The 19,591-nt window shown below is 51.1% G+C and overlaps 6 protein-coding genes across 6 annotated transcripts; 2 read left to right on the top strand and 4 right to left on the bottom strand.

Annotated features, from left to right (window-relative positions):
* Positions 1-1,972: 1,972 nt before the first annotated feature.
* HER10_EVM0008340 (uncharacterized protein) lies at positions 1,973-5,089 on the bottom strand. Its single transcript, XM_035477867.1, has 4 exons — positions 4,608-5,089; positions 4,294-4,557; positions 4,149-4,210; positions 1,973-4,090 (listed from the first exon to the last, which is right to left on the bottom strand). The coding sequence occupies exons 1-4, from the start codon at positions 4,716-4,718 to the stop codon at positions 3,970-3,972; spliced, it is 558 nt and encodes a 185-aa protein (XP_035334183.1). The 5' UTR covers positions 4,719-5,089; the 3' UTR covers positions 1,973-3,969.
* A 600-nt stretch (positions 5,090-5,689) lies between these two features.
* On the top strand, positions 5,690-7,648 carry HER10_EVM0004946 (uncharacterized protein). Its single transcript, XM_035474572.1, has 3 exons — positions 5,690-5,973; positions 6,058-6,399; positions 6,457-7,648. Exons 1-3 carry the CDS (start codon positions 5,889-5,891, stop codon positions 7,404-7,406), a joined length of 1,377 nt encoding a protein of 458 aa, XP_035333956.1. The 5' UTR covers positions 5,690-5,888; the 3' UTR covers positions 7,407-7,648.
* Positions 7,649-9,585: 1,937 nt separating this feature from the next.
* HER10_EVM0010835 (flavin containing amine oxidoreductase) lies at positions 9,586-11,166 on the top strand. Its single transcript, XM_035480283.1, has one exon. It carries the CDS (start codon positions 9,749-9,751, stop codon positions 11,144-11,146), a length of 1,398 nt encoding a protein of 465 aa, XP_035334370.1. The 5' UTR covers positions 9,586-9,748; the 3' UTR covers positions 11,147-11,166.
* A 227-nt stretch (positions 11,167-11,393) lies between these two features.
* Positions 11,394-12,383, bottom strand: HER10_EVM0012291 (uncharacterized protein; the record flags this gene model as incomplete). The annotated part of the gene is made up of 3 exons (XM_035481688.1): positions 11,394-11,631; positions 11,691-12,109; positions 12,165-12,383. The coding sequence occupies 3 exons, from the start codon at positions 12,381-12,383 to the stop codon at positions 11,394-11,396; spliced, it is 876 nt and encodes a 291-aa protein (XP_035334474.1).
* A 977-nt stretch (positions 12,384-13,360) lies between these two features.
* HER10_EVM0011712 (fungal cellulose binding domain-containing protein) lies at positions 13,361-14,631 on the bottom strand (the record flags this gene model as incomplete). Its single annotated transcript, XM_035481135.1, has 4 exons — positions 13,361-13,532; positions 13,625-13,941; positions 14,055-14,418; positions 14,480-14,631. 4 exons carry the CDS (start codon positions 14,629-14,631, stop codon positions 13,361-13,363), a joined length of 1,005 nt encoding a protein of 334 aa, XP_035334431.1.
* Positions 14,632-17,096: 2,465 nt separating this feature from the next.
* On the bottom strand, positions 17,097-18,514 carry HER10_EVM0007419 (uncharacterized protein; the record flags this gene model as incomplete). Its single annotated transcript, XM_035476976.1, has 2 exons — positions 17,097-17,549; positions 17,720-18,514. 2 exons carry the CDS (start codon positions 18,512-18,514, stop codon positions 17,097-17,099), a joined length of 1,248 nt encoding a protein of 415 aa, XP_035334113.1.
* Between the last annotated feature and the right edge of the window lie 1,077 nt (positions 18,515-19,591).

Here is a 19,591-nt window from a genome sequence, read left to right as displayed (position 1 = left end):
TGCCGTCTTGGCTTGCAGAATATGTGACGACAGATCGAAAGGAGGGCAAGTAGGTGTGCAAGCCTATCTCCTCTCCTAGACCCGGCGCCATCGTGCTGACAAGCTGACAAGATGTGGAATCCAGAATTGACGAAACTGCATCGTAACTCTGTCACCCGCCGCGAGAGCCCTAACCCACACCAATGCCGGTTTCTGATCCCCGGTGTCAAGCGCAGCTTGATTTCTTTTCCTTTGCCTACATGTAGTGTCGAGATTATCCTGGCTTAAGTTGTGAGGTACTTGAATGGCTTCCGAGCGCCAAGTCCGAGGCGTCCAATGAGTCACAGTGACTTGTAAGCAGAGATGCTCGCTAAAGCGGGCGTCTGGATCCCAGCAGTTTCGAATAGCATCACACAAAAGTGGCGTAATTTGTTTGAAAGTTTGCTTCTTGAGTAGTGTGATATCGAGATGACCTATCGGCATGTTTTGTGGTTTCCATGAAGAACTCCACCACAGGGGCTGTTGTTCTCGAATTCACAAAAATCAACCACGATGTGAAGTCTAAGGCGGTGAAGACCTCAACTAACCATCAGTCATGTAACATTCAATCGAAGTGGAATATCTGATAATCATGACCTGCTCACCATTCATCTTCCGTGGAGACTTACAGAACCAACGATAACAACGAGCTCGGTGAAAATATCACATCTCCCGGCCCACTGGCAAACGATATACAGACACTATGTACCTTCAGCAAAACCATCCAGCATCCAAGATCTGTCTCACAGCTAAGATGGGTCAGCCTGTAAATCCGAAATTCCGGCAGGCAAAATGATCAGCACCCACTCCCGCATAAGAGTGACCGCTAGAGTTCACTCGTACCTCCTTTGCCTCTCGCCCCCTCGTTTCTCTTCCGCCCCCTGTATTCCTCACCATCCCCCATTATGATGCTGCATGGCACTTGCACCCCTCCGAGCCATGCGCCATGCACTCTACCTCGACACCGAGGCGCGAGGTTCTCAACTGTAGACACACCTATGGCGTGAAGAATCGCGTTTGGCTCACCCCCTCCCTCGTCCGAGTGCAATCTTCGTCGATACCATGTAAGAGCTATGATCTGTCGCGCAACTTATATCTTAGCTGGGTACGGGAAGTGGACGGGATGGCAAAGAGCTTAGAAGGGAAAGAGTGTGAGCCTCACACCAACTCTAGTTCACCCCGACTCCCCTCGGCAACGGGCAAGACTCTTCCTCCTGTAGGTCTGCATCGCCTAGGGGTGCTGTGTGAAGGTTTCGTATGTAAAGTTTGGCGTCACAGGAGAGCCCACCTCTATGCTGGAGAAAGCCAACGGTGATCGACTTGCCAAAGTCTTGTAAAACTTGGCAGGCGTTGGGGGTGTTAGTTTGGCTCGGGAACTAGGATTTCTCGAGGCAGTATCCAAGCTCTTACCCAACCACGGTCTAGGGTTTCTCGGTGACAGAGCTAAAAAGGCAACAAAAGCCACGCGAGGCTTCCGGTAAACCAAGACTATATGTCACCATGTCACCATTGTCTAGACCACCACACAGCCGTAAGGCTGGCACTGTTTAAGGTGATTGGCCTGACTAGTCTATGTATCAGCAGCAAGTGCCGCCCGCAACCCCGGCGGTTGAGCTAGGCTGATTGTGCCCGACAGAGGCTCAGGGAGCCGGGCTGACAAGGGCTCCCAAAGTCCCATTAAGCCTTTGCTGACCGCTCGACCAGGACAGATTTTGGATTATTGCCCAGTCAAGTAGCGGTTCCGAGTCATGAGGGACCGAAGGCTTGGAGCTTCGTGCGAGGCGTGACATAGTTCTGACGATAGTGATTAAGCCAAGGCTATTGAATATGCCTATCTGATTTGCCTCGACTTAGGATCAATCAACAAAAGTTCGGCACCGCGAGAGCGCCAAATAGAGACGCAGCATCGGCACTGTCACTGTAGCTATGCATCTCACGCAGCCTGGCATGTTTGCTGCCCTGTAGCCAGGACCTGAACCAGGGGGCTCAAACCAGAAGGCTTTCTGTGACCATGCAGTTAGCATAGATGTACTTACGGTGCCTACATGCACCCTGGAGAATCCCGCCTCTATCTTCGTCTGCGGCGTTAACACCTTAGTATGAGCCCACGCCCGCTGCCCCTTGCCGATGTCAGCGTGCGTATGCATGTCTGTGGCGGCCGCCCGAGGCAGAGAGCACTAGCCGACAACTCGACGTTGGTTTGAGCGGGCTTTGGGCCCTCCCCGTTTCGTATTGCCCGAATAAGCAAATTGCCCTGATCCTGTACATGCTCACTCGCGGCACTTACCGTTGCCATGACTTTGGAAATTCCAGGGATCCATTTCTCCATGCCCCGAGGATTTACGGAGAGATGACTGAAACCTCATAAGCAGGTTGTAGGCTGGGAAGTACCGGTAATATGGAGGGGCTGGAGTAGTGTAAGCCACGCCCAGCTTGAGAGTCAGAATTGGCCTCGTAGGAGCCTCATCACACCCTTCAATATTCATAAACTGTTAATTCGCTTGCTGGGCAGGAGCTAAGCTACAGCTTCTCGAATCATGAAGAAGTAAGTTGTAGGAGGGATTTAGCAGACGTATTAAGCGCTAGCTACGATATGCACCAAACGTTCGGGAGAGACTTCTAAAAGAGGAACTCTTCGCAGCAGTGCTCACCAAGGCGTGTCGATTGATCGCCATCCGATTGACATCGGGTAGCACGCGGATCCAGCAGTCCGTGTCAGCCCTAAGCTTCTCTTGGACGGAGACGCATGCCGCCTACCGTCTACCGTAGGATGTTGGGGGTGTTTCTTTTGGCCTTGTGGACCACGACGAACGTATCGGCAGCACATATTTCCAGTCTCCCAGTAGTGTCTCGGGAAGATGCCACCATCAACACCATTTCCTGCAGGTTGGGGCGGCCTGTGCCATCCTCGCTTGCTGCTTCATGGGACTCCAGCTGTCTACTTCACGCCACTCAAGTGCCTTGTCAGGCCTAGTGCTGACATGCGTCATGGCTTACGCTGCCGCGCAAACTTTGCGTGTGTGCCCTCTCCTCGGGCCTCGAACGAATCAGGGCGTATAGGGATTCGCAGTATGCACTGCATTGAGATGGCCAAGAGGAAATCAGTGGAGGATATATGATGAAATTTGTGCTGTTGGCAACATAGAGGGTTCCATCGCCGTGGGGCGGCATCTTCGGCCTTTAGTCGTCCGCGTGATCCTATCGCCGGCTTCCTTCGTTGACCCGACAGCAAGGGCCCAAACAACATGAATCTACCCAATTGACCCCAGCTGTGCATCCTTCGAGCATCGAGGTTAGCGGGGTAAACCGAATCATCGTAGGTTTTCTCCCTCGGAAGTCTCTAGTCCTTCGGCAAACAACCGCTATGATCCTCCGCACCAGATCGAAGCCCTGGATCTCTCGAGTAATCCTTGGCTCGGCCAGTGAGAAGTTGCCAGGTCTCATAGTCACACGCCCATGATCGCCGACAAGGATACTGACGGAAGTGTCCTCCACGGCAGCTTGTAGTTCCCCAGCAACTCGCCTGCCCACCAAGGCCACTGCAGTCGTCTTACCTGCATATAGGTAAACCAAAGTCGCAACCTAAGAGACGTAAATGGACCAATGACGAGCTGTTCCTTGGACAATGATGTCTTTTTCCCAGTGGAATGCAACCTCGAAGCGTTGTCCGCACGAGAAAGGATGACAGCCGGCGCCGACTCCAGATAGAGAGAGCTAATGCAGCAGGACTGATTAGGACAGAAAGTGCTTTAGAATCCCTGTCCTAGTCATAGGCACCATCTTGACTTGGGGGTATATACAGCCAAGCAGGTATATGAGGACAGGTTGATCCGGGTGGTGGCATGGAAAATCATGTGCTCCGAGTGGGCTGACGGTCATGAAATGGCTGTGGAACCGGCGATTGTGCTTGTACTGCGGTCCCGTCATTCGGGCTTCGGTGGTGAATATCTCTCAACTACCCGGCATGCCTTTCGGAACTGATGGAAATAGGTTCGGTTGCTGAAGGCGTTCCCGGTTTCTCTTTGCGATCTCCATTTGTCGCTTCTTTTCAAGTCGGGCCCCGAAGAAGCTCCTAAGCCGTGTTAGTTGAAGCCAACTTTGTACATATAGCACGCCAAAAGAGCTCATACTTTTGAAGTGCGAACACACGTGGCTCCTCTTCCGCAGCCGGAGATGGGGTTTCGGTGCCGCCCTTGAAGTTTGTCAGCCGATGTCTCAAGGAATCAGTCATCCGATGGACTCAAGAAGCAACAAGCGGGATATCAAAGAGCTTGCCTTGGCGCTGTCTTCCTTCATCTCGTCCTCTGTCTTTTTGTCGTCTTTGTCTTTCTCTTTCTCCTTGTCTTTTTCTTTCTCTTTCTCCTTGTCCTTCTCTTCTTTCTCCTTCTTCTTTTTTTGTTTCTCTTCGTACTCCTTCTTCACACGCGCAACCTCGTCCTCGAGAGCCTTCTTCTTCTTCGCTTCGACGGCCTCTTTGTCGATGATAGGGGAGCAGAAGTTCTTGTCTTTCAGATGACTGGGGCAAACGTAGAAAAAGTCCTACAGCTCGAGTTAGCCTCGCATGTCAGGGGAGGAATCATAGGTTTTACCTTATTTTCGGGGGCGACCAGGACGCTACTTGTGGCACGGTAGCAGACATCGCAGCCCTTGGCCGCCGTTTCCGCGACCTTGCGATGGGTGTAGATGTTGGAGAATGACATGATATCGTCAGCAGTCAATGATTCTTTTGGGAAGATTAGGGTGCTGTTGAAGGCTCGGTATCCAAGGCCTACCTCAAGGGCGGAACTGGCGTTAGCAAGACTCGAGGTTGAATGAGCACAGTCCGTGATGTTGCCTGACCTCCGAGGAAAGGAAGCTGTGGGGCACCCAGCAGTGAATTACCTAATATGCTGTTCGGCTGGTGACAGCAGACGAGTGGAAACCGCGGGGTCAAGATGCGCGCCAAATCAGTGCCATTGCATTTGGGGCCTTGGGCGCATCCTCCACTGTGACGTCGCCTCTTTCAGGGGCAGCCAGGGGAATTCGAGACCCCCAAGGATGGTCCAAGCTCCCTTAGCTCGCGATAAGGAGAGAGATAAGACAAGGCTGACCTCGTACCTGTATTTTTAGCCTCCACTGCGGCTTGACTTCTGATGATCAAATACCTATCTGATGCTGTTATGAAGGAGCTCCTCTACACAGTATGATCAACTTGCTTCCCGGCTAATCTGGAATATGTCTCACATCTATAGCGAGCTGGAGAAGTAAGGATACTGGAAAGAACAACAATGATGTATGGTTCTCGGGCAACTACTGGTTGTGGTAATTAGAAGCAAGTTCTGGGTTGGTCGGAAGCGTGGAGTTGGCAATGGGCAACGACCACCATACGTTGGAAACTGCAAGTATCGAGGAAATATTAGAAAGACCAAACAAATACTGAAATATCAGAGCACTTTAGTCCACAGAGCTCGAGGTAATTGATGATCAGGGCTGTGATGGCCGAGTTTTGTCATCGCCTTTGTCTCCTTGGAACCTTGAAGACTCGGTTGAATTAGTGGCCCCTCGCAAGAAAAGGGGCGCGTGCCCACCCCGAGTGTTCGCCGTACAGATTGCTGTAGGCCTGTAACCGCCGCATTATGTAAGTCCGTGCCGCAGTGCACCAGGAACAGCCGCTTCAGCAAACAGCCGCCAGCTTCAACACGTCACATCCCATAATTTTTGTCGACGTCGCGTCGAGAGAGAGAAAATAATCCTGAATTTTCACTACATTCAAAGGGACGCTTTCACCCACTCAGACGATTCGAACCAGCCGCCATCTCGTTAATTTCATCGAACCCATCATCAAGAAGACACCGAATTTCTGGGACAGAAAACAAATATTTCATCAAAAAATGGTTGCTGGCCTCGACAGCCAGCGGCTGGAAGCCGTCTTCCAGTCGCGACCCGACATTTTGCAGGGCATTCAAAAGGCAGCCAGTACGACCATCCGTTCCAATTGCGCAGTTTTCTTCTTCTGAATTCTTCTCCTGAATTCTCAAATGCTAATTCTCGTCTACCCAGACACACCCGATCGAGTCGCATTGTTCAACAATATCGCGAGTTTCGTTCACGAGCAGATCAACGGACCCGAACCGGCATCAAAACGCAGACGGATAGAAGAAGGCTCCACGAACGGTGTCAAGGCATCCAACACAAATGGGGTGGCTGCGAAGCCTGTACTGAAAACCATCGGAACTGGAAACGCTGCCGATGAAGAGGTTCTCCTTGTGATTAAGGAGATCTCCGTCTCCGTGCCCCAGCGCAAGAAGTACGAGCTCTGCTTCACGGCGAACTTCTTTTACGCGCGGTTGCCGAATACCACTGCACCCGTCGAGGGCATAATCTATGCCTGGGATGACATTGGTGCGTCTCCAATCGCACAAGAACCTAACATCCCACCCAAGCTAACTTGCGCTTCAGAATACCTCTTCTACCTCCCCGTACCCGAGAAGACCCAGGTGCAGCATAACTACGTCCTATTTCCCCGTGGAACATGTCTCCCGACGAAAACCTCACCCGAGAAGGAAGCTCTAGTATTCACAGTGCCTGCCACAGCCCCCAAGGCCGGCACCATCGAAGGCCCGAAAGCGAACGCTGCATCAGCAGTCTCCGACACCTACCGTGGTCTCTTTGATTGGGCGTTGACGACACACCTCAGCTCCGCTGGCAATCCTGCCGAGATTGTCTCAGCCGACTCCAACATCTTTCACAGCCTCGTCCGCCAGCCGCACAGACCAAATGAGAAGGCGGTGCACGTCAAGGCCTTCCGCGGCTCCAAAGACGGATACCTCTTCTTCCTTCCCAATGGCATTCTCTACGGCTTCAAAAAGCCTCTAGTATTTCTGCCCATCGACCGCATTGTAGCCATGAGCTACACAAGCGTTCTGCAGCGTACATTTAACATCGTGGTGGAGGTGTTCACCGAGGGTGACGCCACCGAGGAGATTGAGTTCGGCATGTTGGACCAGGAAGACTACGGCGGCATCGACGAATCCTATGTCAAGCGCCACGGACTGCAGGACCGCAGTATGGCAGAGCAGAGGAAGGCGAAGATGGAGCTGACTGAAAACCTGAAGAAGAAGGGTGCAAACGCAGACGCTGGTGCCAATGGAGACGCGGATGCAAACGGCATGACGGAGCTTGAAAAGGCTCATCTTGAGGCTGAGCAGGCGCTCCAGGAGGATGAAGATGAAGACGAAGAGGACTATGACCCTGGCAGCGAGGGAGAGAGCGAGGGCTCTGGGTCGAGCGATGATGATGACGACGACGACGACGATGACGATGATGAAGATGACGATGCCGGGGAAGAAGGCGAAGATGGTGACGAGGAGATGGCTGAAGGTGAAGGTGAGGGCGAGGAAGACAAGTGAGATGCTAGGAGTCATGTGTATTCAAGGTGAGGCAGTTGCAGGATCTCGCTGTTACGGCTCATGATCATGATAGAGGTGTACGATAGAGACGTCGGTCGTTGAATCGACTCCAGAGCATAGGCGTCCTCATACTGGATACCCGAGGGTTCAAGGTGAATCCACGTGCAACAATAACAGTGGAATCCACATCCGTCTCTCAATCGCTACACTTTCACTGGATTGGCAATTACAGAAACGAGGAAGAGAAGCCGTATTCGCCAGTTTCTTACGAAGACACAAGCTGTGCAAGTCCCGACTCAGCGAACACGGAACGCTAAATCATCCCGTGTCAACTGAACTGACGGCCCTCCTAATATACATCCAGAACGGTCGATTTGAGCCGATTACTACTCCATTACCTCTCACCCGATTTTTCAAAGATTTGCATACGGCAGGATCCGAAGAGTGTAGACGCAGGCACTGAACCTTGCTTCACTTGTCTTACGAATGCGCATGGTTCAGAAAACTTTAATGAAGCTTACATTCAGGCACAAAATTGCTCTGATGAGAAGGTTCGGATCAAGGTAGCCTTTGTCTGGAGCATGTAAATAGTAACATTGAATCCAAAGAAATATAAAAGCAAGCACTCGGTGCTTAGCTACTCTTTCATGTAAGCTCTGCCTACTCATTCTCTGTACATATTCACACCCCTTGTTTGCTTACCATGATGAAGGCTACAATTCTTTACCTGGTGTTCTTCCTGGCATCCGCGGCAGCCATCGCCATTCCCAGCAAGACAGCCATTGCCACAGCCTCCGCCCAGACGCCCACATCATTCAACGTCACCAACGTTCCGCCGCCTATAGGGGGCGACCAAGACCATGACCAAGATACGGAAAAAGGCAACCTCGCACCCTGGGAACAATCGTTTTGTTCTATGAGACATCATCACAAAACAAAGTCATCACATCATAAAATGAAGCATCCCACACATCAGGGAGGAAAAGACACCGAGGGCAATCAGCCTCCAAATTGGCAGCGCTGCAAGAACCATCTCGACAAGCATCTGCCTCCCAAGAAGATGGAGTCGCCTAGAAGTCTAGCAGAGACAAACGGAACTCGGGCGTCCTCAGCGGAAAGCCATGGAGGGCAAAAGGGATATGAGGGCCACAAGAGTCATAAGAGTCACGGGGAATGCTTCAAGAAGTGCGTCGGGTTCAAGATACCCTTCATCTCGAAGCTGATACCCGAGGGCATGATGGAGCCAGTCTGTGAGGGTATCTGTGGATGCAAGGGTTCTGAGCAATGCAATGGTAAAGACTCGGGAGGCGAAGAGGAGCCGAATGAAGAAAATCCGCCTGTTCCGCATAAGTACGCGAACGAGATGCATGACTGGAAAGAATAGATTGCAAAGGAAAAGGAGATCAAGCCGGCCAAGGATGAAGGAGATGCTCCGCCCATGCCCAGATTGCTGAAAGATGTCTCTGCGACACATGTATGAAGCCCATCAAGTACGCTACGGGCTTCTTGCTTCAAGACTGCGCGGCTCAAGACTGTGCTCAGGAGTCGAGAGTGAGGTTTGAGACAGGAAACTCAGAACCTCGCTCTCGTGTAAACGCACGAGAATGTTACTGGTAACTTGTTGTTGTATACTATGAACAAGACAGCTAGAACAAAGCTTTACATGCAGATAGCTTATATGGATCAGGTAGATATCCGGGGTCGACTTCAGAAACCAGTGCGGCTGTTGAATCGCAAACATGCTAACTCGGGGCCCAGGAGCTTAATTATTAGTGACGGAACATACCTTTTGATAATCGACCTTGCTCCAATCGGCACTCCTCGCCCACAGTTGGAACTTCTGAGAGTCGTCGCCGATATTCAATGGTACACACTCTAGTGATCTTGAGGCGCATCGATCGTCGTGACAATCGATTGTTTCTCTCAGTGCAATTCAATACTGGGTACCTTTCAGCCACGTGCGCAGCAAATCAATACCCGTGGCTTACGCATATGAAGTCGAGCCAGACTCACAGACATGTGAGATTGAGGAGCCAAGCAAGCCAGGACGAAGGAAGACAAAGGTGCCCAAGGGAGATTACGAGGCGTTGTGATTGGTCCCCAATCCAGGCGTGGCTGACAATCCTCCCAATCTTCTGTAAGCGCTAGAGAGCTTCCCGCTGGCAGGTCCAAGCAATCATCGGACGAGTACTTGAGTACAGACGAAGAACTGAGAAGGTTCAGAATTACGCATTCCGCGGGCGAGAGCTTCAAACTTTCTTTCTTGCCATCTTGCACAGATCGAAAAACTTGGGTTCTTCTCAGAGACTGTTCTGCCCAGCTCAACGCAACAAGTCGCAACCATGGGTGAATCTGCGACGGAAGATACACCAGACACCACGCCTATATATGACTGCGTGGTGATCGGTGCCGGATACTCCGGTCTCGCGGCTGCACGACTCCTGAAGGATGCTGGAAAGAAGGTCATTTTACTCGAGGCACGCGACCGCGTCGGTGGACGCGCGAAGACAATACCGCTCGACAATGGCGACTACTGGGATGTCGGGGCCTCTTTCGTCGGCCACAAGCAAGATCTCATGCACGGTCTGGCAAAGGAATTCGACGTGCCATTGTTCAAGCCACCCGGCCAGGGAAAGATAGTCCTGGCTTATCGGGGCAAGGCGCGAAGCTATGCAGGCCTGATCCCGCCGGTGAGGCCGTGGGAGGTTCTGGATACCGGTCTATTCGTCCGCCGATTCGAGAAATTGTGTGAGACGGTCAACATGGAAGAGCCGTGGCAGACACCAAACGCGGAGGAGCTTGACCGCATGACGGTGCATGAGTGGTTGAAGAAGCAGGCTTGGACACAAGCTACCATTGATCTGGGCAACTTGGCGTTCGAGGGAACAATCGGGCAGAATACGTCGTGTATCTCGATGCTTCACGCCATGTTCTTCTTCAAGGGCTTGGTCAGTCTCACGTCAGGTTTGAGCTGCGAAAATGGAGCGCAGGAACATTTCGTACAAGGGGGAGGCCAAGCCATTGCCGAGAAGCTGAGAGAACACTTGGGAGACGGAGGCATTCGCTTCGAGGAACCAGTTCGCGGCATCACATACACTGAGAGTCTTGCGACCATCCGGACGTCTAAAGGAACATACCGCTCACGGCGAATCATCTCCGCCATCCCGCCACTGCATGTTCTCAAGATCGACTTCGAGCCAAGGTTACCGGTAGAAAAGACAACACTGCTCCAGCACATGCCGATGGGAGCCTACATGAAAGTCTACGCAACCTACAAAACCCCCTTTTGGAGGGAACGAGGCCTGACGGGAGAGAGCACGAACCCGACCGGCTTCCTCAGCGTGACCTACGACGCGACGTCGCAGTCCGGGGGCCCGGCCAAGCTCACGGGCTTCATCGTCGGCACCAAGGCGCGAGAGTTCATCAGTTTCAGCAAGGACCAGAAACGGGCCGTCGCCCTCGCTGGTTTTGCGTCCGCATTCGGGCCGGAGGCGCTCGACCCGGAGGAGTTCTTCTTCCACACCATGATGGAGGAGGAGTGGGCTCTCGGGTGCCCTATGGCGACGCCGGCACCGGGGATGTGGACGCTGCTGGGGGAGTGGATTCGGAAGCCGATTGGGGCTATTCATTGGGCTGGCACGGAGACCTCGACGAAGCATTATGGGTACATGGAGGGCGCTGTATTTGCGGGTCAGAGGGCTGCAAGAGAGGTTTTGGAGGAGCTCAAGTGGAAGATTTGAGGTTGGCGATCCGATACTGGGACGTTGATTTTGGTAGATGGCCTAGTGGAATTGGACTTGTGTCTACAGAAGGAGTATCGGAATCACTGGCGTTTTGACCTGACACATGACTTCGAGTGCATCACTGCACTTAATTAGTCTAGTATACCAATAATTGAAACCAATGTGAATTGGAAGCCATATTCTATCAAACTCCAAGGCTGGATATCTATGTAAATGCAGGGACTCAAAGAAGACCCTTGGGTAATCAAAGAGACAAGGTCACACAGCCATCGATGCTGTCCTCCTCAAAGATGGAACCGAAAATGATGCCCTCGTTGATTCCAGACTCGTGGAAACCAGACTTGGTTAGGCCACCGGTGCCGTTGATCGACTTCTTCAAGACGCCAAAGTGGAACTGTCCCTGTCCAGAGATATCGTTCTCGATGGGCTGGCCCTGAGCGACAAGGGGGGCATTTCCTTGAGAGTAGTACACCTGGGTCAAGCTGCGATATCAATGTCAGTTAAGCCGGTTACAGTCACAGAAGTATAACTATGCACTCACTTCTTGCCAAAGTCCAAAGTCAGGGCAAAGTTGTGGAACACGCCCTCAGTGAACTTGGTCTTGAAGAGCTCCGGCGACGGGTTGGTGTTGGAGTTGCCAAACAGGTGGAGAACATCCGGGTCCGCCGGGTGAATGCCGATGAGATCGCCGTACTTGAGCGCGAATTGGTTCGAGCTGAAGATGGAGCTCTCCAAAAAGACCATTTGGTACTCGTGGGTTAAGTTGAGCGGCTTCTTGGGGTCCTTCATCATGCTCCAGTGGACAGTCTTGATGCCGGACGTGGAAGGGTCGGTGCCGTTGTTGCTCATGGGCAGCATTTCTGCGCGGCGGAAGCCCGTTTGCACGTTGGTCTCGGTGGGCGCGAAGATGGATCTGTTGTCAATGTTGACTTGGAAAGGCTTGTTTGCCGGGCCGTCGAGCTAAGGAAGATCGGTCAACTGCTGCCAGAAATATTCATGTCGATGTGTGGCTTACCAGAGACGACAAGCCTGTTGGAATAGTGACAACGTCACTGGCCTTCAGACCCTTGCCGAAAACAAAGCCATTGTTGAAGGGACTCGCAGAGGTATCGAAAGAGGCGGGTGTGAAGTTTGTTGGGATTCTGCCATCAAACTGAATAGGGCACTTTGCGGCATCGGCGGCACCAGCCGCGACCGCAACAAGGGCGCCAAGAGAAGAGGTAGAGAAGTGCATGGTGAGTGGAGCGAGTGTCGCAAAATAACTTGTTAAAGAATGAGTGTAACTGACTAAAAGTCTTGAGCGAATGGAATAGAACTTCGCGACGAACGATCTGTAAAGGGCCAAGCAGACTACAATTCAGATGGCAGACACGATGCTCTTAGCCGCATGCGAATCTATAAGTACTTTGGTGTTTAGTATCCCACCGGCCTACGATATTGAGTAGAGACCTCCTCTCTTCGTTAATTGGTCAGTACAACAAGGCCATGGCCATGCTGGTATGGGTTAAAGAGAGTTGTTGACCGGGGGGTTGTGGAATGGGTAGGGGAAGGATGCTTCATCCGACTCGGTCTCGCTGTAGTACGAAGTTTCCGCCATTAGTCGTTACGGAATTGGCGGAGAATAAGGCGGAAGAAGAGCTTCGGCTTGCTAAGTTGCGACTCGGTCGTTGCCGGTGGGATGAGTTTCCAATTTGTCTGAGACGCATTTAGAGTTTGCTTCATTCCCGAAGCTTTGGGAACTCCGCCGATCTTGAATCGTGTAAGGGGCAGGATGGAGACGGTTCATCCGTTGTCGGGCAGCCAATTTGTCGGATGGTCTGACGGTAGAGTGAATGGCCGGGGCCATTTGCGAATTTCTTACTCAAAAGCTGCGTCGCCTCGAGCTGAAGTAGATGCTCCTGCCTTGACTTCGTTCCGATGCAAATGAAAGACACATAAGGCTCGGTCTCCACGATGGGGCACCTGACTGCTCACAGGAGCGCCACCTTGGATTTTTATAACATTGGAGAGTTTTGATGAGCGTAAATACCGATACATTTGCTGGATTGGCACAAATTTGCCTCTAAGTGTAATGAAACTTGGAATATATACACTGACTGCAACATGACCTGCACATCATTTGCACCACAAAAAGACCCATCATCCCATGATAGCTAGAGTAGCTTGCTTCGAACAGACATAGCTTCATGTTTATGCCACATTGCCAACCCACTAAGCGAATTGACAACCCAACTGCTGCGGTGTTGCTGTGACGCCAAGCGTAGCCAGAGTGTTGATAGCGTACTCGCAATGAGCCGGCGAGGTAATGTGAATCGTGTCGTGGAAAAGGTACTTCCGTGCAGTGTAGGCACAGTTGGTCGATTTGTAGTCAGGATTCGGAGGTCTGCAAAGAAATAAAACAGTCAGCGTCTTTGTTTGGAAAGAACCCTCTTGGACGATGTTTCCAACTTTGTGCCGAAGCACTTCACTACTTACACGACAATGCCAATGGGGAGAGCGTCCGCGCAATAGCCGTTCCGATCAAGGTATCCAGCGGTGGGGCCGGTGGTTAGCGTACCAGCCTTGATGGACCTCAAGCCCTGGGTGAAATCGGGTGCAAAGATGGTGATCTGACCGCGGTACGTGTTGTTGTTTCTAAGTTCCGTGATGAGATTGTTCACTGCTACACGGTAATTGTTTGCGAAGTCGGCGACCTTGTCTCTGTCTGCCTGGGGCAATATCTGAATTCTGGGAATGAGCTCCGCCGGCAATACAGAGAGGAAGACAAAGTTGCGAGCTCCGGCGCCATAGATCTAGGGCGAGAGGCCAAAGTCAGTCTCTAGCTCAATTGTTCTCGCGCTCTCAAGTCATGACGAACAGTGGATGCGTCGAAAGGGGGAGGGGGGGGACGAATGTAGCTCTTTACCTGGGCAAACTTGGTGCGGATGACTCCGATCAAATTGTTGATAGTTTGTGCTTGATTAGTGGTGGTGTTGTAGGTACCAAGAATATCATTGCCGGTGTTCGACGCCAGGAAGATGAAGAGAGAATCCCTGGCCGAAGCAGTACCCGCCGTACGAGCTGCTGTGAAAGCGGTAACGATCTCATTGATTTGATCATTCCAGTTGATGATGGGACTGAACCCGGGAAGAACTTGCGTGGGCACCGCATAGCGAGAGTCCGTTACCGCCCCGGGGTATGCAAACTTGTTGAGGACGACATTATTTGCACCGCGTGCGTTGGCGATGTAGTTGATATGATTCGGCCCGTTTGAGGTCGTGCTGTAGCTCCTACCATCACCCTCAGTCAGCTTGTGCGAGGATTTCCCAAAAGATGAGCCTAGACACATACAAAGCACCACTTCCGATGTAGTCGTAAGATGCGCCGGCTGTCCAAATGTTGCGGATTGTGTTGAAACCTCCCCAGTTGGCCCCTTGGGCGTCGACTGCACCAGCGAGCAACGCAGCACACAGAGCGAGGGACGAGTTCCACTTGAGAATCATGACTGTTCCTGAATCAATGGGATTCCGAGATCTTTGCTTGGACAGCTGAAGAGAAAAATGAATGGTGGTGACAGCTGAGCGAGTGATTGCCTGAGAAGAGGCTGGTTGTGAGTTGTGTGAGAGTGGATGCAGATGACATTGCTTGGAATGGCATCGCTGCCGCATTATATATGATAGTTGGTTGACCTCAAGTGCACTCTGAGCAAGTATTCTCAAGTAAGACGGTCTACACCGCTATCACCATCAAACAGGATTACATTTTTCTGAGCCTCAAACCTCGTCCTCGGATACGGATAGGCACGCAAGCCATCCATCGTGTGCTGCATGACGTGTGGGATCGCTGAATTACCTGGGTAACAAACCTTGCCGTACGTGATGAGTTGCTGTTCGGCTTGCATAAGTGTTCCTGAGTTTCAAAGCCTGTTCGCGCAATACCGTCCGAGGTTTTTAGCCTCCCCCGCGATCCGATGATCGGATGTTGAGAGTAAGACTCTTCTCAAGGGGCAGCAAGACGCATTGACTACGAAATTAGACAAACCTCGTCTGCCATCCGAAGACCCTAAACGACATTATATTTTGGGACTTGGTGTGGTCCAATGTGAGCTTGAGAGCATGGACGTGTTTGTGTACGATACCGAGCGAAGGAATGAGGCAGGATTTATGTACCTATGTGTTCACTGACCCCCCTCTTCAGGCCTGAGCCGTCGCCTACGCAACGACGGGCGTGCACAGGGGCCAGTGCACCAGGCAGCTTCCAACTTCAAGAAGAGACAACTTACCACTTGCGAGTAGCTGACTGCTTGATTTTGAAGTTCTTCCCAATGATGATACACAACTTGTGGCTTTCTCAGACTGGCCTTGCTGGGCTACCCGGCCAAAGTCGAGATGGGCGCCGCAGGAACTTAAGGTCAATTCGATCGGGTCTTCCATCCATGTTTGAGGCGTGACAAGGGCTTTATCCAACTCGTTATGATCGTGGACCTTGGAAAACTTCTCTTTGTGCATTCTTTATTCTGACTAAAGTTTGTCTTGTAGTCTTTGTGCAATTATGACTTTCAGTCTGATAGTGAATACAAAATGGTAGGTTCGAAACAAGCGTTGAGTTGTGAATAGAATCCTTTCCTCATAACCAAGTCGTGTGACACATAAACTCGCCTGCATCATCCGCCAAGTAAACCAGACACAATCCTCCAATCTCATCGCAACCGAAACAACAACCAAACACAAGAGTCATCAGTGTGACAGTGTCGAAGATCCATCCACCGAGCAATCCCAAAAATCGCATAGGTCTGTTCGTCTGCCATTTCCAAACCTAACACCACACCGGGCATACAATGTGCGAGGTCAAGCAAATTCTCGAGAGCTGCATTCGCTGCAGCAAAGTAGTCCGCCATGTCACGGATATGAAGCCTTGTGAGAACCACATTCAAGTTAAATCCAAGAATGGAACTCTGGCTCACTGGTGCAAAGGCAAAATCACAAGAAGTATTCACGAGACCTACTTCCCAACTCGCTATCCATGTAACGACGCTTCGCATACCGCTGCATTGTCGCGTTGGACTTCTCAACCAGCGAGACAACCACCGGCCTCTGGCCCCCAACGTGTAGAGCGCCTTAGCGACCTAGGCATCCGGCGTGGCAAGATGGTAACCCATGAGCCCCAGTGTCAAAATGAGACATGTGATAGTCTTTGCTGTTTGAAGCATCTTGAAGCTTGGCCCGAGGCACTACCAGAAGCCGTCAAGCAGCCCCAGACGAAGTACATTGGCCATCAACTCGATCCCGCCAAGCCCTCTTATGATTTTGACATAGTGTTGGGCGTCTCGGAGGCTCGATTGGAGACGCATCGAGTTTTCCGCCAGTTTAACCAGTGGCTTGACGTCCCTTCGTTTCGTGTTAGATGTCTTGACGACACGGACTCTTTCTTCGATGACGATACGACTCTCTAGGTAGGTGATAAGATCAAAGGGTACTGGGAGAAATTTGGTTGGTTTCAATTTGCAGTTACAAGTGCGTGCTTGGATCTCGATATTGCACAGTTCTGGATTGTCTAATCAAGTTGAAAAGTTTGGGTAGACTTGGTAGGTAATAGAAGTCCTGGAGGTTACCTTAAGGGTGCTATTAAGTTCCAGCAATGCGTGGTGGACGATGATGAAGTGACCAGGGGCTGTCTGTAAATAGGCTTGGTGGAATTCCCCCAGACAGAAAGTTGAACATGTAGAATTATGACCCTAATTCACCTCTCAAAGTATGTAGAGGTAAGCATGACTAAAAACAAATTCGACTCATCGGATTGTTAAGAGAGCAATTGAAGACGCCGGCAAGCTAATAATATCGTTCAGGACTTCATCTTCCCTTAGATCGCCTTCCGGCTCCCCAGACGCAGTCTCGAAACTTTGTCCCGCCCACAACCTGGTCGCAACATTCAGTAAGCTTGTAAAACAATTGAAAGGTGAGAAGTCGACTCACAATCCGGTATTAGCAGTCGTCTTTTCCGAATGCAACATTTTCACGGTAATCGATCGACCTGGGCCAATTCCCTTCAGATTGACGTTGATGCTTGGTTTCTCCTGTCCACCGAGATGAACCTGCGTGTTCAAGACAACAATTCTGGCGAGTCGCTCTTGCTCCCATATTCCGTACGCGGTAAGAGTAACATTACTGGTCGGTATTTCTGCAACATACGATTCGCCAGACTTTCCGATGGCTTCGTTGACAATCAAAAAAGCGTGATATGATGGAAGAATATGGGGCCGAGTGATGTTGAGACCGTCATCGGAGTCACTTGTTGGCTGTATCAGGTTGTATCTAAAACCTACCCCGTGGTGGAAATGAAGCCTTTGTATGCCGAAAGAGGCGCCGAGTAAGAGCCAGTCGACAGCCCAGAGAGCACTCTCGACGGTGTTGCTCAGCCCTGGCTGGCCATGGCTATCAATAGGGCACAAAGTCAGAATATTCTTCACATCAAATGAATGAGACTTACTTTGCATAAGAATTTGTTTCGGCCTATTGATATCTCAGTTGGTAAAACGAGACAGTATATACAAGGTGCTCATACCAAGAGATAATCCAAACCCACGGATCTTACTGCTTGGATGCCGGCCATCTTCGAAGTCATGTTGCTGCGCACATATAACTTATTCATGAGATCGCCGGGATTGACAACACGGCGTGGGTCGAAGCCGCCAGAGTATGCATGTTCCGAGAACTGAGTTGTCGCATTTCGAATGGTCGAATTATCCAGCATACCTAGCTGCAAGGGTCCCGCTGGTGTCCATTCTGGTGCGTTAAAACCAGTAAAGGCTCCAGGAGACAGTGTAGGTCCACCTGAACCAGAGTGATCGAACTCGATCTCTTTGCTCACTGCCTCGGCATATTGTGCCCAAGTAGTTGTGTAGTTGGCAACATCCCACTCAACACCGTAGGGACCATTGCGACCTGTGCGCGTCAAGCCATAAAAGTCAGGCTCATTTCCTAGCTCGACGTTGACAAGTCGCACATTCTTGGTCAAGTCTGCCCGGTCTCCTTGAAAGGTCTGGGCAAGCAACCGGGCCTGAGCAACAGTCTCAGTCTGGTTCAAGGACTTGAGGTTGAGACCCCACATGAAGGGCGTTCCGGCAGGGAGGTTCCCGGATAAGGCGTAAAAGTCTCGGCCGATGTAGATGTGGTCGGCTTCTGGGTTGGGGACAGTCTCAGTCGGTTCCGGAAAGGTTTTGTTCATCACCTCGAGGCTTAGATCTAGAGTGGCTCTGTCTTGCGAGTTGGCTCCTACCCGAAGGAATGGCATATGACCAGTCCTTTCGCCTAGGTTTGAGAGATGCCGGTTGAAGTATTCATTTGGTTTGCCGACTTCTTGCCCAGCCCAGTCTGGCCAGCGGTCCATTTCTATGCTGAAAGCCGCGAGGTGAGGAGAGAGCTTTTCGGCCCATTCTGGCCGGTGGCTTGGCAAATGCAGATTGAGATTATACTCAAGACCATCGCCGAATGCTTTGCCCAAAAGGACGATGATAACTAATGGTATAGACATTCTGCACGATGCAGCGACTTCGCTCGGAGGAAAATTGAAAATAAGAGAATCAAATCGCCGGTCTATGTAAACAACGTAGAAATTAGAACTTTGAGAGGACATCGTCAGTGACTTAAATACACTTCAGTGAAGGTGTTTGCCGAAACGCCCAGCCGAACGATGATACGTCATGTCAAGATTCTGCCAATTTCGAACAAGGACCTAACCTACCTTGGAGACAATGGGCAGTATCAATGGCAGGCTTACGGGTGAACATATCCTCCAGACAGTCACCCTCAGCTGTATTCCCACACATCGCTGTATTTTCGTGATTGTCTCTGCTCCCGCCGAAGGTAGACGGGCAGAGCAGGGTGACATGGTTCCCCGCAAGGAGTCAAATGTCACTGCAACACTACTGCACGGAAATGAGCTTGAGCAGCTAAAGAAAAGCGCGATTGGCCATGCACTAGCCGATCTCCTTTGCCGTTGTTCCTGTGTATACGCGTATTTTGACGACGTAAACGGCAAAATTGATCAAGTGATCGCGAATGGGACGCCGAATCGGCAAAGGCCTACATGGTGGCTGAATCTGTCGCACTGCGACTTCGTAACTTCGAGTACAGCCCAACCACGTGCCACCAATCACTTTAAAGGCAGCCTGATGTTGAGCGATAAGCTGCAGACGAGGTCTCATTCAAGTTGTCTCCAGCTACATTGTGGTTTAGACTCAGCAAGTCTTGGAAATTGGCTCATTGCAAGATTAGATATGGGAATGCATTTTATTAACTTAGTTGAACAAATTTGATGATAAGCATGAATTGTAACATCTTTCAAAATGCGTAGCTTTGTATTAGTTTGGTATGTCCGGCCTTTTCTTTGTGGCGATTCACTTGTTAGAAAATATCCAAGATACATGAATCACGGTTACAACGGGCTGAAGTGGGTTTGTGTGAA

Source organism: Colletotrichum scovillei, assembly GCF_011075155.1.
Source record: "Colletotrichum scovillei strain TJNH1 chromosome Unknown Contig00005, whole genome shotgun sequence".
Taxonomy (NCBI): domain Eukaryota; kingdom Fungi; phylum Ascomycota; class Sordariomycetes; order Glomerellales; family Glomerellaceae; genus Colletotrichum; species Colletotrichum scovillei.
The sequence above is the reverse complement of the archived record's forward strand: the minus strand, read 5'-3'. Positions and strand labels throughout refer to the sequence as shown.